At 33.7% G+C, this 18,849-nt stretch overlaps 1 protein-coding gene across 1 annotated transcript in view; it reads right to left on the bottom strand.

Annotated features, from left to right (window-relative positions):
• The window catches only part of LOC148944264 (CD109 antigen-like), a 340,357-nt gene that overhangs the window by 26,388 nt on the left and 295,120 nt on the right, over nucleotides 1-18,849 (bottom strand). Inside the window, exons 20-25 of the mRNA XM_089099715.1 lie at nucleotides 18,430-18,515; nucleotides 15,881-16,055; nucleotides 13,521-13,645; nucleotides 9,231-9,364; nucleotides 6,609-6,844; nucleotides 2,687-2,848 (exon numbers count right to left, since the gene is read on the bottom strand). Coding sequence (XP_088955841.1) covers nucleotides 2,687-2,848; nucleotides 6,609-6,844; nucleotides 9,231-9,364; nucleotides 13,521-13,645; nucleotides 15,881-16,055; nucleotides 18,430-18,515 — 918 coding nt within the window. The remainder of the gene's footprint in view (nucleotides 1-2,686; nucleotides 2,849-6,608; nucleotides 6,845-9,230; nucleotides 9,365-13,520; nucleotides 13,646-15,880; nucleotides 16,056-18,429; nucleotides 18,516-18,849) is intronic.

Genomic DNA, 18,849 nt, shown 5'->3' with positions numbered 1-18,849 from the left:
CAACCCCCCCCCCCAAATATTTTGGCCAGGACGCCTCTGGTCGGTACTAGACCAAGTCCACTGGAAGTAATTACTTGTACCTCTTAGTCCCAGGCTTTTACCTCTGAATTTCCATCATTGGGGAAATCTCTTACAGTTGCGACTGATATCACAATATTGTCTCTATCTCACAATCCTATGATAATTGAACCCCAAAAACAACGAAAAAGAATAAATTCATGTTAAATTAAATACTGTAGGATATTCTAGACCTAGACCATACATTCTGCCTATATTTGGGATGTTGATAGAATGTTCAAAAATTTCTTTTTCCGTGGAAATTTTCCGCGGGAGGGATTTTTTTTTTTTTGGGGGGGGGGGGGGGGTGCGGGGCAAAATATCCACGGGAAATTTTACGCAGAGTGACTTTACCAGGAGGGAATTTTGCGCGGGGGGAATTTTCCGAGTGAAATTTTCCTGGGGGCATTTTCGAGGGAGAACACGCCTAGCAGCAAAGGCATGTTATATAATGAATATACATAGTTCGAAAATCCTAAGGATCATTTATCATTTTTTTTTTATCCTTTTTTGAGATAAAATCCTTTTGCATTCATCAGCTGTGCAACCTTTGATATCGAAGGGAGCTACATACTTTTCAGCAGGATGTACTATTTTATCACGGCTAATATTAGAATTTTGAAGCGATTTTCAACTTCACAAAGGAAAAAGATATCATCGTTTCAAGCAATTAGAGTAGTCTTTCGTTACCAAAGAAACTATAAAAAGACATTTAGATTCATTAAAAAGAAAAACTATTTATAATGGGATATCAGACACTACGGGATATCAGAAAGGTTACCACGGCCGTTAATTTCAAAACAAAGAATTAAGATAATTAATTTTTTTTTACTAGTGTTCCTTAATATCCACAGACGGTGAAATGGCTTGTAAATTGAACACTGTCACACTAGATAAGACCAAGGCAGTGATATCAACGGAAAGAAAACACCATCTCCCAAACACCTTTCTAAAAGCCAGAATATAATTTGTACTTTACTGAAAAAAATTCAAATGAATTTACTGATAAAAATGTGCATTGTCATTTTTGACATTAACAAAATGCGCATTGTCAAAGATGTGCATATATGCATATACTGATATTTATTCCTTAAAATCTTAATGAATTTTTTATTTATCTAAGTTATAAAACTGAAAACATTAAAAAAAAAATTTCAGCAATGTACAAATTATATTCTGGCTTTTAGAAAGCATAGGGTTTAGAACCCAACTCATATTAATTTCTGCTCCTTTTGAGTTTGACTTATTTTAATTTCTGTTTGTTTTGGGTTTCATTTATTTATTTATACTGATTTGTGGTAGTTGTATGCTTGGTAGATTATTTGATTCTATTTTTGTTCATTTTTGGTTTAGTGGAATTCTATACTTTTTTTTGAAAAAAAAGTATATTTTTTTTTTGAAATAGTCTTTTTCAGGGAGAAAGAATGAGCCTCTTCTGAAGTTAAACAACCATCCATTCCATAAAAACCTTAAATACCCCCTGGGCATAACTTACAACCCTTGCCCCTAATCTCTGGGGTTTGTTTCAACCCCAAAAGCCTTGTTATATGATATTTAGACTGTTTTGAATAGAATGGATATCTCAAAATTTCTATTTCAGGAAAATATGACGTGTGTGTAGGGGGGAGGGGGTAGCTGTCCTTTGATCCCTTTGACTCATCGCCGCCTTCGAGCCGACTTCGAAGTTTATATGACCACACTTTCTATAAAAACCCTATGTATCCCCAGGGCATAACTTACAATCCTTGCCCTGAAGGCTGTGGGAGGAGTGGCCTCCTCAAAAACATAATTTCTATCTGGAAACCAACTACGTTCAACAAAATGGCTATTTCAAAATTTTGACTCGATGTGTTTGGGGAAATAGTGGGTGTGGAAGGGGTGTTAGTTACCCTCCAATAACTTTCGGCTATTAAAAAGGGCACTAGCCATTCCAATTTCCAATAGAATGAGCCCTTTTTAAATTTTCTGCGACAACTCCTTCGATACGAAGTGCCCTGGTCTAAAGGAAAAAAGATATATTGTGCCAACATCGTTCTTTACTTAGGCAGCGCTATTGCGTTGCCTATGATAGGGTTATAGGATTGGGTGCAAATAGCCTAGATTTCTGGAAGGGAGATAGGGTTTGTCCCAAAGGCAATAGCGTCAATTCATGAAAATGTTGGGGGGATGTGTTTTTTTTTAATAAAGCGGAGCACATTTTTTCCATTTTGTCAATGAATATACCAAAAAACGAGTAATTATCAATTAAAATGCCCCCAGAAAATATTTTTCAAATCTAGGATGTGAGGGGTGCGCCCCTCTTCCCCCATACCAATTGACACCAATGTCTAACGGGAGGGGGGGGTCTAATAATTCATTAGGCTCACCACCCGTTAGGTGAGACCGATTCTAACGCATCGAAGAACTTTCAACATTTGATGTGATCATTTGCTCTGACCTTTTTAGAGGAGGCGAGGAATAGATAGATCTTGAAAGAGTCCCACCCGATCCCCATGTGTAAAGAGAAAATTTGTGATTTTTGGAAGTTTATGAAAAGCAGGAAACATCAGCTACTGCATATTCAATATATTTACTTCGTGTATAGCATCAAATATATTATTTATTTTACTAGACCGTAATGAAAACTTACATCAAATCTATGCAGTTTTGCCAAAGATGATTGATCAAATTCACACAACCAATCAGCGCCTGGGTTAGCAGATGATTCGACGCGCACTGAAAGTGATGAAATTTCTCGTAGTCTTGCGTGGTATGCAAACTCAGCCAAAGCCTCCATAGTTATGATTGTGTCCTAAATTAAAACGCACGACGATTATTAGCTATTATTTTATATTTGCACGGTCTTTTAAATTAACACGGATATTTAACGAACACTTAATTTAATGGACATTAATTAGACAGATATGTTACACATTTGATTGTTATCTTTAGCAGGAATTACACGCTTGAGACCACGGGAATCCTAACCTAAAGAGAGGTGAGAGACACATATATATGTGATCCGGAGGATCCAAGTAAAGTTTTTGGCGTTGCATAAAATTAACAATGTTTGGTACCCGCATTAGAGTGGAACGCCTAAAGGGGATATACTATATAATATATAAATTATATTATGGTAGAGGAATACCTATATAATTTTCTCTCAGGTAAAAAAAGAACTACTCACCCCTCCGCGTGAAGGAAAAAGTTTTAGGGTAAGGAAAGACAAACATTCGAATCAAATTGTCTTCTGTGCAATATCTTTCAAATAATGTATAATCTGAAATATTATATCATAACACAAGACCGTATCCAGGGGGGTTGGGGGCTTTGACCCCCCCCCCCCCTTGCCCAATTTTTGTCCGTCTCATACAAATGTAACAAAAATACATATAAGCAAATTTTTGATATGCTTTTTAAAGCTTTTTTGGACCCCCCCCCCCCCCGAACAAAAATCCTGGATACGGCTCTGTAATAAGGCTTATTTATACATAAGGTAATGCTTTTTTAAGCTTTACTTTTGGTCAGTGTTTCTTACGGACAGGGAAATTAAATTAAACGTAGATAAAAACATATTTAGTATTTAATTAATATCTATAAAAATAAACATAAAAATTAAATTAAAAATTAAACCTCAAAATAAATTAAATAGCTCAAGAAAGCCCTTCTGAATAACCAGTATGCCTATTTTCTATCCCAGTTACCATGGTATGTCGCTCACATTTTCTGGCAGAGACTCTAGAGGCTTTTTAGAGAGTCCTGAAGATTGGGGGAGCCTGGGTTGAGAAACCCTACCCTAAATTAAATGAATAGCTCAACATGGATAAATTTTCGCCCAATATTAGACAATTTGCCACACGTATCTTTACACTTTTTTAATTGACCTTTTTAATTGAGCTTTGATGCCAAGACCATAGAAATGTTAAAAAATACAAAGGGCAAAATAAGTGAGGTAATTTGGGACTAAATTTTGTCTTCTCTGGTGTTAAAGGATTTCCACATTGATATTAATTTAGTTATACATCTATAGTTTTGTATACTTTCTAAGTTTTTAGTGCTCAAGCAAATAAGCGCAAACCACTTAGCTTACATTTATTGCAAAAAAAAAGAAATAGGAATTTTTTCCTTCCTCCGTAATGTTTTTTCGTTATATTTTGACATAGGTCATGGTTTTTACTTCATGGGATGACATAGGTTTTTCCTTCCTTTCCAATGTTTTCTCGTTATATATTGACATAGGTCATGGTTTTTACTTCATGGGATGACATAGGTTTTTCCTACCTTTCTAATGTTTTCTCGTTATATATTGACATAGGTCATGATGATGTTAGACACCTACGCATTTGTCTTTGTCTGAAGTAATTTTGTTTTGGATTTTTTTTTCCTTTTTTTGACTGGTGATATCACAATTCTTTGAACTTGGAGTTTGTCTCTTTACGCAGAAGAAGATTCAGAATGACTGGAGAGGAAAGATGATTTTTACATTCCTCTATTGCTTGTTTCATCGCTACCATATATTTCCTCCTTCTTCTTTTTCGATAACATCATCATGATTATATTTTTAACGAACATTAGTGAAAACGATATAAAAAAAAACTAATGTTTAATGTCTAATATTTTCATTCCTAATGTTAAAAGTTTTCTGTAAAAAATGCTATTTTGTACCTATCCTATAGCTGTAGCTTGCACTGGGACAATATACGTATATGACTGAATTGATTAGTTTCATATCTGTCGAATCGCTGTGCCAACAAAGATACTACTTTTTCTTGGATTATGATCTAAACTTGCTAAAAAAAGAGAAAAGTTTCCTATCTTTGCATGTTTTTGAAACCTTTTCAACATAGTTTTCAATTTAAAAAAAAAGAAAAAAAAATGAACATTAAATCTCATTAGGTGGAAAAAACAGAACTTCAGCGATCGAACGATAGCAAATCGAATGTCGGGGTGAGTTAAAAATCAAAAACCTTAGGACTACACACTTATAACCACAGTATATAAATAATAGACAGTATGATCGTTCCCTATCTCACCCATTGTAAAAGCCCTGACTGTGATGCGAGTGCTCAGGATAGCTTAAAACATACGCGACATTAGATCTTTCCAAGAGTATGAATGTCTGATTTCTTTGGAATACGGAACTTGATTTCACCTTTGTAACAATAAATTTTAAAGAATCTAATTCTAGAATAATTAACTCCAACACATACATGAAAATCGGTTATTAGTAGTCCAATGTTATTATTAGACGTTATTAGGAATTCCAAGCAGGTTTCGAAGTCTTGAGTTGGTTTCAAAGGCATTTTGAGAAAGTTTCTGCCAAAATACGTGTTCCAGGGTAATTTAACCGCTGATGGTAGATCAAGTAAGAGGAGCTGTAAAGGCCATATTAAAAAGTAAAGGCCATATTAAACTTAAAATCAGTAGAAATAGAAGCCTACAATAATTCAAACTCAAAACGACCAGAAATTATTATTAAAGAATAAAAAAGGAAAGGAGATTAATTGCTATGGCTGTAACACTGCATATAAATTTATACAAATGTATATACAGTGGGCTGTAATAATGCGAAAGGTAAATATAACACTGGTTTAAGAATGGAAAGAAAAAAAAAAGAATGAATTTACGACGATAATCAAGTTAAAAATAAGTTTTATTTGAACAACGCCATAACGTGATGATATTTGATTATGAAATTTGGCCCTTCGCATTGATATTTCAGTTGAAATTTTGGCTATTTCCCTGTTGCAGCATTGATTAGAAGTTAAAACTAGAAATTTCCTTGTTCTCACAAATTTAATCAACCCCCCCCCCTTTTTAGAAATCCTACATAGGCCAATAAGTTAAGTCAACTGAAAACCCTTTAATTTACCCGTTCTGAACCGGAGATAGAGATATTCAGTTTTAGTGAAACTTGCATCATCAGAAAGTGTAAATTTAATTTTTTCAGTTAAACGGAACAGACTGTTTTTTTTTAAGTTCAGGAAAGGGCAGTCTCTCCATAGGAAGTTCCATTTGGTGCCACCTGCTTTGATAAAAAAAAACTTGCAGACAAAAGGGAAGTAAAACTTAACTGTCTTTTCAGTCAAATTTTACAGTCAAAACACCAATTCTCGTCAACTGTCGAGGATAGCTAAACCCCTGAGAGAATTCACCAATAGTTCCATTGTCTTTGAGACGGTCAGCCGACGCCGAGGCTCGCAGTTATTGTTTTGAGGTATCGTATCACCTTAAGAAACCTCTCTACTTTAAAAAAAAAATAAAAAAGCAATTATCCGTATTCCAGCTCAATTTTAGCGGCACCTTGGTTCTTAATGCCGGTTTTATTTTTCCCCGATAACTGCCACAAACGAAAAATTGCGTCTATTTACAGAGTAATATTTTAGAACTGAGACAAAAGAATTGAGTTAGTTTTAATACCTTACCAAAAATAAACTTGAAAAGTAAGTATTTCCAAGATGAACCGGGAATATTGATTAAGAAAAACGACAAGTTTTTAGGGGAAAACATTAGGCATTCAAGATGAGGGTGTGCTAAGACTGAATTGGAATACTATTGTGCTAACTACTTACGACTGTTGATGCAAATCCTTCGTCATGCATTCGCATAGTGTTCAACCAAGAAGTTATTCTTTCCTCAATGGTTTCAATGCCATCTCTTGTCAAATAAACAAGTAAAGCGTAAGATGTCGCTTCAATAGCATGTGAGGATGCATTTGCTGGTCCTTTAGGTTGTATAAATGGTCTTTGATTCTCGTAAACTATTTTATTTTGGTCAACAGGATACCGAGACCAGTAGATAAAATTACCTAAAATTAAAAACAGGGAAAAGATAAAAAAATTATAAGTGATAATAATAGACAAAGGGCCTAATTAAGAATTGCTTCCACACGGCAGAATTAAACAATAACTTAAAAATAAGAAGGTAATCATGTTCAAAATATAAATTTGTGCAATAATAGGGTAGATGAATTTTAATGGGAGGGTTATATAAACTTATTCCGTTTCGATGGAAGCATCAAAGCATAAAATTACCTGAAATTAAAACAGCGAAAATATATAAACAAGAAAAAGACGATTTCTAAATGGGCAAAGGTCTAAACTAAAAAAATTTGTTGCCATAGCATGCTTAAGAAGACGGTCTTGCCAAAATAATTTTATGAATACAATTTTGCGAGGAAGGAGAAGATAAGAATAAGGCGATCTTGTCTAAAATTCGAACCCCACCCGTATAGGTATGTTTCAGTTGAAGAACTTGGATAAAACTATGCCATTCCATTTCAACAGGAGAATAAAAGATAAAATTCACTGAAAACTCAAAAAGCAGCGAAAAGATAAAAATTAGAAGGAATCGTTACGTTGCACTAAAAGAGATAAAAAGAACATGACCGTGCCTATAATCTAAAATCATGCATCACCGGTGTGATGCATGAAAAAAACAACCAAAATAAATCATTCTTACTATTACAAGCGAAGAACTAAACCAAAAAAAAAACCAACTAAAGTTGAAGACAGAAAAAAGACGTAAATCACAAAAGGATGATATACATAGAAGAATAACGAATTACAAACCCCTTGTGTATGACAAAATCAAACAGCAATTTAAAACGAAGAAGGTGGTATTACCTAATATCTAAAAGAAGAAAGGTGGTATTACCTAATATCTACAGTTTTACGCTGATGAGGATGCAGATTTTGGGGAGGAGAGTTTCAAATCTGTAGACGCTCTTTATTACAATTAATTAGAATTACCATAATTAATTACAATTACCCTATATACACTGAAACAACGCAAAACGCTAGATGGCATTAACGATCTTTTTAGGCCTGAATTGAGAAACAAAAAGAAATAAAGGAACTATCTTATTGTGCCGAGTCCTGATGTCCATTCTTCTGTACAGGTTAGGATGGTATCAGCCCTATAGTCGACCAAAACTTGCGCATATTTTTTTTTGGACCAAAACTCCTTTTTGGTCCCTTTGGTTCTTAAGTTACCAAAAATATATTTCTTTCGTTTTTTTATTTTTTCAGGAGAGGGGGAGGGAGTAAGTTTCAAGCCAGGTGACTAGCTCGGAAATTCCTAATAATACTGTTAAATAGAATAAAAGTAGTATTAAATTTGTTTTTATCCATTATAGGATTAACAATTTTGAAAACTTCTTAAATATTCTTTGGACACTGTAAAAAGAGAAGAGTTAAAAAAAATCATCAAAACGTTGAAAATTATACAAATTAATATTTAAGAATACCAAGATTCTAAGTAGTACTTTTTCTGAAAGGAGGAACTAAAAGTGAATTTAATATATCGACATCTAGCGACCGAACCTAAGATTACTTAGCATTGAAAGTAATGACATAGCATTGACAAACAGAAGAACGAAAATATTGATAAAGTTCGTTGTGACTTTCAATATTTCATAAACACATATTTTTCCCAGAAAAAATAAAGACCCATCATTTATAGAATTCTTAATAGAGACCCACAAAAAGACCCATTCCTAAAATAAAAACCCATCATTTACAGAGTTCTTAATAGATATAATATACCCTCGTACTTTATTAAAATTAATCAGCGGTAATTTAGGTTCTGATGGTTCTTAGGTTCTTTAGCTTTTACTTGGGTTCCTTGATAGCCAAACGTAACGTCACTCAATGAAAATACATTGTTAGCCAATGTTCAGTTCGCTTTTTTTTTAACTAGAGTTGAAAAATTAGCTTTCTGGCTGACAAAAGCTTTTAATTAGAAAAAAAGAAGAAAAACTGATGCAAGGAAATAACTTCGATATTTTCTTTGACGCTGCGGCGGTATAACAAGGGTAGGACTTTTTTTTTATGACTTTTTTATGGGTTCTGCTAACGAAAAATATTTTCTAGTTTTTTTTTTTGTAATTTCATCAAAGCACTACCCTTTTGACAGTGTCCTAAACCAAATTCACAGTACCAAACTAATTTCTATTGTTTGATGATATCCGGCAACCATTGACGTTTTTTTTGTACAAATGGCAGAACCTCATTTCAAAAGAGCTAAATGATAATCTTTTGGAAATAGTTTCTGATGAGAGGTTGTTTTTTGTGATTGGTGAAGCAATGGGTGTTGGACAAGAATTGCGCCATCAAGTTTCATTGTTCAGGCATTTGCTTTTAGTCAGTTTGCACAAAAAAAAAAGAAAATAAAAATGAAAATGAAAAACTAACCTTCTTCAATTTTCTTGGAGTCCAAAATTGCAAAAGCTGCCTCAGTTTGCGAGGACGAAGATAAGGTAAAGACATAGGTTACAATGGCCAAGGCTAGGGGATCTTCTGATTTATAGAAGTTTCGCTCCAAATAACTAAAACAATATACAGTGCAAGGCATTGCAAAAAAATACCACAATGGCCAAGGCTAAATGGCCAATGGCCTTGGTATTACAATAGCCAAAGCTAAGGGATCTTTTTGATTTATAGCAGTTCGCTACAAATAACGAAAACAATATACAGTGCAAGGCTTTGCGAAGAAGAAATAGAATAAAGAATTAACAGCCATGAGAAAAAAAGCGGCAAAATCAAAAGAGCCATTCTATATTTACAGAACACATGCATATGCTTCGCTTTTTATTCAACTTGAAAATTGTAGCAAGAAAATATATAAGCCGAAAATTGCAGCCAAATTTGAAAGTAAACAACGGGTCCAGGATGTCTACTACGCTTTGCCCTCTATGTCTAATTAATTCAAAAACTCAAAAAGAATGATAGCTCATGATTTTTTATCTTGTCCCAATATAATTTGAAATCAATATTATTATATTATCGGAGTGATTCTGATATGAGCTTTCCAGCTTCATTCTATTACAGCAGTGTCAGAATAAAACAACATTTTTAACAAAAGTAACAGTATATTCCTACATTTCGCTTTTGAACCCTCAAATGATAATACATTCATATATTAGACAATAAGAAAAAAGCTACCAAATCGTCTTAATTCTCAAAGCTAATCTTTAGTATATCATAAATCTATAGCGTCACTAAATGTTGGTACATAGTAAATAGAGCAAATAAAAATAAGATAAGAAAATAAAGGCCCATTAGTGGAGTGTTATAAGTATTATTAATTAATTTCGGTGAAAATGCAAGACGAACCGTTTGTTTTTGGACAAGACAAACTGCAATTAGTAAGTTCCGTCAAATGAGCAAATTTTAACGGTTCAGCCAATGGGAGGGGGAGGGAGATAAGGTATACCAGATATTTTCTCTATCCATATTACTAAAAAAAAAAAAAGTTTTCAGTCAAGGAAATAGGATTCCCTGTTCGTATGACATGCTGTATAGAAGAAACTTTGGGCAAAATCAACAGCTTTGGGCAAAACAAAAAGTACAAATTTATAGAATCTATATTCAAAGGACAAATATACATACAACTCTTTCTAGTCAACTAGAGCCCCCTAATTAAATAGAGTATCTTTCGGGCTTTACTGACAACCGAATAAATTTTATTAAAATGACGAAACGAAAAAATCGTGCATAAGAGAGAAACGAGGATAATAACAGTCAGAGAAAAATCGAAGAGAACTATGCAAATATTTCGGTTAAGATTTGCCCATTGTTTACGCATAGTATTTGTTATTGGGAGGTATCCATACATTTTCAGGTGGGGATGAATTTTATGCTGGGTTTTTTTCCACGGGGAAATTTTCAATGGGGAGTAAAATTTCCAGGAGGGTGAACTTGTCAGGGGAAATTATACACTCGGGGAATTTGCAAAAATTCCTATACAAGATTCTTTTTATACGTCTTGCTTTCTCTTTTCCGTTTCAATTTCATGCTTGGAGTTGTTTAGGGTAATTGTCCGGGGCAAATTTTTACCGATATTGAATTTTCTAGAGGATATTTCCGTGGGGAGAAGGATTTTTGCGTGGACGTGGAGCCAGATTTCCTGGCATTATTTTAAAATGACCAGAAATTAAATATAAAAAATAGGATTTTCAATGGAAAGTAAGGAGCAGCATTAAAACTGAAAACGAACAGAGATTTTTGCGTATTTGAAGGGGATTGTCCCCTCCTCAACACCTTGCTCTTTACGCTAAAGTTTGAATTTTGTCCCAATTCTTAAAGAATGACTCCTGAAACAAAACGATCGTTTAACTAGAGCACAAAGAAGCTTTTTTAAAAGTACTAAAAAACTTTAGCGTAAAGGGCGAGGTGTTCAGGAGGGGACAAACCCCTTCATATACGAAATAATTTCTGTTCGTTTTAATTTGTAATGTTGCTCCTTGCTTTCAGTTGTAAAAACTTGTTTTTTTTATTTAATATGAAAAAAAGAGCCCAATTCTGTTAAATGCGTCGAGCACATTGAAGTCCTAACTTTCTTTTAAACTTTAAAATTGTAGCCAAATTTCAAAACCTGCCATCCGTTCGGCAAATTATACAAATATTCGGAACAAAAGTAGACGCCAGAATCATTTTTTTGGAGGGAAGGGGGGGGGGGGGGGTAGGTTCGAAACAACTAAAAAAATTAGCATACTATGTGAAAGGTATGACAAATTGTTGGAATAATCGTACAAATATGAACAGTTTGAAGAGTTGGATATGATTGTGAGGTCCACCCGCTACGTGTGTGCCTGATTATAAGATACCAATTGATAGAGGTATCAGAAAAATGTCAGTTAGTGTATTGCATTTGAAACTCTGCTGAAACCTTGAAATCAATCGTGCATGAATTTGATTCACGGATAGGGTCACTAAAGTAGCTATTACCGGGCAAATTGTAAGAAAATATTTCAAAGTGTTAACGTCCTGTTAACGTCTTCTCTGTTAACGTCTTCTCTGTTAACGTCCCAAAGAAATTTTTCTTCTTTTAAACACAAAAAAACTCTGTTAACTCCCCCTACAAAAATATTCAATAGCATGTAACGTAGGGGGTGCAAAAATATCAATTATTGATCGCATTTTCTTGTATAAAATCTCAAGGACTAAAATTGTCCTAAAAACAGCTTGCACAGCTAATTAAAAAACTGAAGTCGAGTAATGATCCAACAATTTTCGTCTCAAGTTGGTAAGGTCGATTCAAAACAATATATCAGTCGATCAGTACTGATCAGGTGGATCAGTAAATTTTATGTTGATGAAAACTAACGTGGATCCAACTTGCGACATTGTAACTATATTAAGTTTCTCCTGTTATGGCTTTCCAACTTTAGTTTGTTCTTCGACATTTAATTAAGAGCTAATACACTTTTGGTTTAATTTAATTTGTTGGAAACAAAGTTCTTTTTAACTGTAATATTGTCTTTCGTATTAAGCTTACTGCAATATTTCTTGCTTTTTTCTGCTGAAAACAAAATATATTCAGCATCATTAATGCTTATCATCCACTATTTTTCCTAAGAGTCATTTGTTGACTATTGAAGTCAGCAATTTGTTTTGCTTATTATTTTATTTGGCTTAAAAATTATAATTGCAAAAGATACTGGTTCTATGTGCATAATTTTACTCATGGTGCTATCAATCATTAGATGATATGCCGCCAGTCTCTGTAATTTGGTAACTACCGGCTCTATGCGGAGTTGGAACATGTGATAGGAATAGACTCTCTCAAAGCCAAACAATTTATGAGATAGCGGTCAATTTTTTTTTTTTTTTTTTTTTTTTTTTTTGTTTATGTAGTAGTTGTAGAGCTTTATGATAATGGGTTTGCAGCCATCGTAAACAAACCTTCGGGTTTTTGTAGATGGCTGCTGTAAATTTGTTTGTATTTTTTATGTTAAATAAATTAATTTGATTTGAAAAAAATTGGATTTGACCAAAAAAGCCTGGAGTTGATACCCGCCATGTTAACACTCTGCAATAAGAGTTACCAGCCCACTCAAAGCTGATCAAGGGCCACGAACAAACAAATATTGTTCTGTCCAAAATAGAAGGACTTATCTGAAATTTTGGAAATTCACTTTATAACCAAAGTAAGATTTCTGAAGCTGTTTGCGATATAATTTTATTTTGAATTACTTAGCTTCAAACTGTTTGTAAGTATTTTTCTACAATTAACTGATTTATTAATATTAAGAATTTTAGGAATTCGCTAGAAAAAATGTAAAATTGAGATAAGCATTCCGTTCTGGTAGATATTAACGTCTGGTAGACGTTTTTAGTAGATATAATGGTGATAGCCTTTTTCACTATGAATGCTAACAAATTTAAATTCATTGATATTTTTTTTACGATAAATAAATTAGTAAAAATTTGAATTGTCAAACATTTCTAGAGAATTAAATGTTAAATTTACACCATTTTATTTCTGTTACCATTTTTAAGACGCATACACTTTTTAAGACGCATACACGCACACATGTTGCACATTATAAAGGGGTTTGAAGAACGCCACTCTAAACACTACAGCTAGAGACAAACCCACAAGAAGACACCCAAAAACGCAAAAGGTCCTTTTTAGAAAGATTGTCATATACGCTCTTTCATTTTGGGCAAAACAGTATCGCACAGTATCATTTCATTTACCTGACAGCTCTTTCCTTGACAACACTAAATAAGGTTCTATTATCTCCTCCTGCTTCGAGTCCTGCAAAATGTAGGGCTTGCGCAACGTGAGATGTTAGGATTAAGATTCCACTTGCCTCATCCTCCTGAAAAAGCATCAATCAATTAATATGCATCAATCAATATTATCTTCATAAGAACCAGCAGCGTTAAGCAGCTAAGCCATTAGCTATAATACTGAATCCAGTTAGAAAATTCCTAAAGAAGGATAAACCAATTAGTTTATTTTTCGTAAAGGCAAGCAAGATACATTAGCTAATTAGCCATGAAGCGTAAGCCAATTAAGACCCTCTTAAAAAGCCTGAGCCAATAAAAATGTTTTTGCTAAATCACTGCAGTGAAGCCTCGATGACCAAACGGCGACAGAGTAACTATCTTAACCTCGAACAAAACTTTTGTGAAAAAGAACGCTCCGCTGTTCGGGCAGACATAAAGAGTTCTATCGATATAGCGTAGGTTAGTCGACTAAACCAGAGTTGTCAAAAGAGATTATGACGACCAGCAACCACACACTGTGATGGCTGATAATGACGAGGCTGCTTAGCCAACTACTTCTGAGCTAAGCTGATGGCTATGCAATGTCCTGTTGTGTTTGCCTATTTGTGAACATCTTGCATTATGCGAGGGGCATTGCGCATATTTGTTCGATCAGTCAATGTACGGTCAATTTCGCCGAATGAAATAGGTCTTAAGAAAGGCAGCATTAATTCCGCAGAAAAAAAGTTAAAATCTGCAGTATCAAATGAAAGTTCAGAAAAGGAGTTGGTGTCTATGATATGTTGGACTCAGATGAAATGTCAGAACCTGACATCTACTGTTGTTAGATCATATTCATCATTTATTTAACCTTTAACTATCAGCTAGAAGCTACTCACAACTAGGGCCTACATAGACGTTTTCTGACGGTGAAATGCCTTTCAACTCGACCTTGAAATCACACCAAATTGTCCAGTAGATACCTGGATATATCACACCAAAAGTGGAATGTACGGAATCTTTTAAAGTCAACATTAGTTTGCGTTTAATTATCAATATGCGACAATAGAACAACACACTAACCACTTTCCCCTTAAATAAAAGTAAAGAAAGATAGAAATATCAAATCCCAGTAAAAAATAAAAGAGAGAAAAAACAACGATGGAATAACTTTGGAATGTTAAAACAAAATTTGCTGTCTAAAGCAACACAAAACTAATCAATACAACAAGAGACCAAAAGTATTAAATTCTTTCCGGGTAAAGACTTGTTAAATGTTTCAGAATCATTATGGAATACATGCCTAAGAAATTTCAACAATTGAAGATGCTCGACACTTTGTTTATGATGACTCAACAAAGGTCATTCTGAGAGTCTAAGTTTGATCATTTTTTCCTCTATCATAATTGTGTAACTATCCCACAGACAAGAGAATTTCTAGAAATTGAGAGTTTTCTTATAGTATTTCCTATGACTTTGAACATTCCTATGTTTTGGATTTTAATTTTCAAACAAAATTTTTGGCAATAGTTTTTGGTATAATAATTCTACGACTAGAAATTGTAAACGACAAATGAGGGCGAAGAAAATTCCATATTTCTTGGAAAATATTCGAATTTCACAGACATGTTTTGTAATTTCTGCAATTTTAAATTCAAATATGTTAGACATAATCTATGATCTCTTTGGGTCGATTTCTATAGTTTAGAAAAGTGCCCACAATTCCAAAATGTTTTGCCAAGATTTTCACCCTCCTAAAACAGTCGGAAAAAAAAGAAGAAACTACTTGAAAACCTGGAATAAAGCTGGTTATTATCAAAATGTTCCATGTTAATTGGATACTGAGGCGTAATTTTGGGAAGGTGGACAGGGAACATTTGGGGGCATTTGCCTCCCAGTTTTTCGTCTTGATTGGATTTTGAAAAATAACTTTAATTTGAGGTATTTTCATTAAAAATATCTCAACATAAAAAATACATTTTGCCCCCTCTAAGCTTTTTGGATTGACACTACCGGTTTGATGCCTTACATAGGAAAATATTTTTTTTTAAGTTTTAAATTCACGCTGCATTTCTCGAAGGAAAACTATGTTATCAAAAATTCAATTTCTTTTCGTTTTTAAATTATCACACTGTGTTTTATTATACTTTTACTAGAGTCAAAGGCGAGTCAAATATCCGCCATTTCTGATGTTTATTACATAGGACCATTCTGCATAACTTTAACATTCCGATCACTCCATATGGAATCATATTAGCTGCCACAGCATGATTAAATAAAAATGATTATATTATAACAATCGTCAAGGCAACATTTTTTCTGTAGAAAAAAAAGAAAAAACTTACATTTCTAAACAGCTTTCCATCGGAAATGTCGTCTGGAATAAAGGAGCCATCTAGCGCTTGTTGTTCAGCCAACCACAAACATCCTTGTGTCAGGAGCTCACGATCAATTGTAAGAAAATTTTCCCATTCTTGAAATTGCGCTTGACCCAAGGTCTTTAAAATCCACGCAGTTGCCCTAGTAATTAAAAATATAGTTAAGTTATCATAGGCAGCGCAACAGCGCTGCCTAAGTAAAGACAGATGTTGGCACAATGTATTATTTTTTTTTCTTGGTCTTAGAATAAGACACTTTGCATCAAAGGAGATGTCACAGAAACTTCAAGGAACACTGATTTGATCGAAGATTGAAGTAGCTAGGGCACCTTCCAATTGTTGAAGAGAATAGGGATGAAACTAACACCCCTTCCACACCCACCATTTCCAGAAACACATCCAATCAAAATTTTTAGATAGCCATTTTGTTCAGCGTAGTTGATTTTCTGATAGAAATTCTGAATTTGCAAATGAATGTGCATTGTCAGTTTAATATACATATACTGATATTTAGTAATCAAAATGTTAATATTATTTGATTTATTAAAATTATGAAAGTAAAAACATTTATATTGTTTCAGTAAAGTGCAAAATATGTTCTGGCCTTGGGAAAGCATAGGGGTTTTGAGCCCTACTCATATTAATTTCTGCTCGTTTGAGTTTGACTCGGTTATTTATTGTAATTCTGTTTTTTTTTGGGTTTCATTTATTTATCGATGCTGATTTGTGGTAGTTTCACGCTTGGTAGATTATTTGTTTGATTTTTGTTTTTTTTTGGTTTAATGGAGTTATTTACTTTTCTTTGAAAAACTTATTTTGTGGAAAAAGTTTTTTTAAGTAATAAAATTAATAGAGAACAGGACCTTATAGAAAGTTTGATGAACTAAATAACCCTAGGTCAATTGACCAATTAAAAATTTACTGTTTTACAGTTAAATGGCAGAGTCACATTGATCAATTTCCACTAAAGTATTATTTCCTCGGCATGTTTTTGGTTGCTAAAATAGGCAACCATTAACATCGTGTACATGGAGACCTAATTCATTAAAGGGTTCTCAGTGTAAATGTGCCGACATTTACAGTCTAGACATTAAGGTCTTGGATCAATAGGCTAAAATCAATTTTTTCGTATTTTTTTAATTTACGAGGCAATTAGGAGCCCATTTTTTTTAATGTGTTAAATCCCCTTTTCCGCTAAAAGAAATAGAACATGTAATAGGAATCTTTTCACCAAGTCTCCACTGTATTGGGAACCCTTTATTGCTAAATAAAACTTATCATTAATACATCAGAATGCATATGTTTTTTTATTCTAAAATGTGTTATTTCCCTTTTTTCACTCGAAGAAATGGAGCATGGCGCTTAAAACTTATTTAGTCGTATCTTCACTCCCTCCTAAGTCCTTTCTTGTTCAAATAACTTGTTATTAGTAACATTCAAACAATATAAAACATGTTTTCAGTTTTTTCAATATCCTATAAAGTTTCTGAGGCATAGCACAGCCCCTTTTTAATTACCGTGTTTTCAGATTTTTGCTTTCTCTGGAAAGTACATTGAAGTAGAGTGTTACTTACTTACTTAGTTAGTATAAGATTTAAGTGTACAATAATCTGATACTTCTATCACTTTTTTTTCTAGTAATTACGAAATGAACGTAAGCTACCTACTGCCAGGTAAAACCGTGGTTTTGACGTAAATTAAAGTTAGTTTCAATTACAGTCTACTAATATTCAAGAAAGAACTCCTTTTATAAATTATACATACTGAATATTTTTAAAATTAGAATTACTGGATTCAGAGTAGTGTCATCTATCTTTCACCTCGACAAAATAGATGTCATAGGCAACACCCAAACAACTGCTGAAAATCTAGCGTCTTCCTAAGAAGTGCTTAAAAAATAGGTGTTCTGGTGTCAGCTTGTACATGAACAAGACAATGAGGAACATGTGAAAGGCAGCATGAAGGGTAATATGTAGATTTCTTTGGTTTTACATTTTAAGATTACGCACTAGGACCGTATCCAGGATTTTCATTCAGAAGGGGGGGGGGGGGAACAAAAATAGTATTCGGGGGCTTAGCGAAAAAACTGTGTTTGGGGGGGGCAGGGGTTTAAGGCTTTCACCTGCATCTTATGACCAATTTACGAGTCTAAAAAATATGTCAGGCGCGGGAGGGGGTTCATCAAACCCTGTCTAATTTTGCTTTTGTAAAATCTGTAGATTGTTTCGAAATTTTTCTCAGGTTAAGATACTAACTGGTTATTTTATTCGTTTTTTTTAAATAGTAATTCATTAGTGGTAGATTCTCCTTAGATTAAAAGTGAGATAATTGTTTTTTTTTAGAAGAATAGATATTATAAAATTATTAAAACAGTCCATCAGCATCAAACTTTTGCAACTTATCTTATTTATCGTTTCAATTCCTTTGACTTCAAGTGCTTTATTACAATATAAACTCACGTTGTAAAGTTAAAAAAAAAATTGTGCAAATTTTAGGTATGTAATAAAAATGTTTACCATAAAGATGGAAGACCTGAGCGGTAATGAGAGTAGCCTGGATCTCTCCAATAAAGAGCCAGCTCAGCTAAAGCCGAATTCATTTTCTGAAAAAGAAGAATTTCTGCTTAAGATGTGTACAATTTAGATTCAGATTCGTTCAGACATAAATTATAGCACACGGCTAGTTTACGTAGTTTTTACAAAAATAAAAACAATAAATACAAATGTGCATATATTAAATCCCACAGCTTGTTATGCACTTCCACAAAGTAAAAGACGAACAAGTTTCGATACTGATTTGTGTTGAAGTTTGTGAGGTTTAATTTCAGCCTTGACCTGGTTCGGGCATTCGCTGCAGCATTTTGTGGTGAGACCTGACAATGCGGAAGAGACGCGAGCAACGTTTTTTCCAAAAGAAATTATTAAGTAGTTACATCT

The sequence above is a fragment of the Artemia sp. Qi Xiang Cuo genome, chromosome 14 (assembly GCF_049724085.1).
Source record: "Artemia sp. Qi Xiang Cuo chromosome 14, ASM4972408v1, whole genome shotgun sequence".
Classification (NCBI taxonomy): Eukaryota; Metazoa; Arthropoda; class Branchiopoda; order Anostraca; family Artemiidae; genus Artemia; species Artemia sp. Qi Xiang Cuo.
This window is presented reverse-complemented; position numbering and strand designations above follow the sequence as displayed.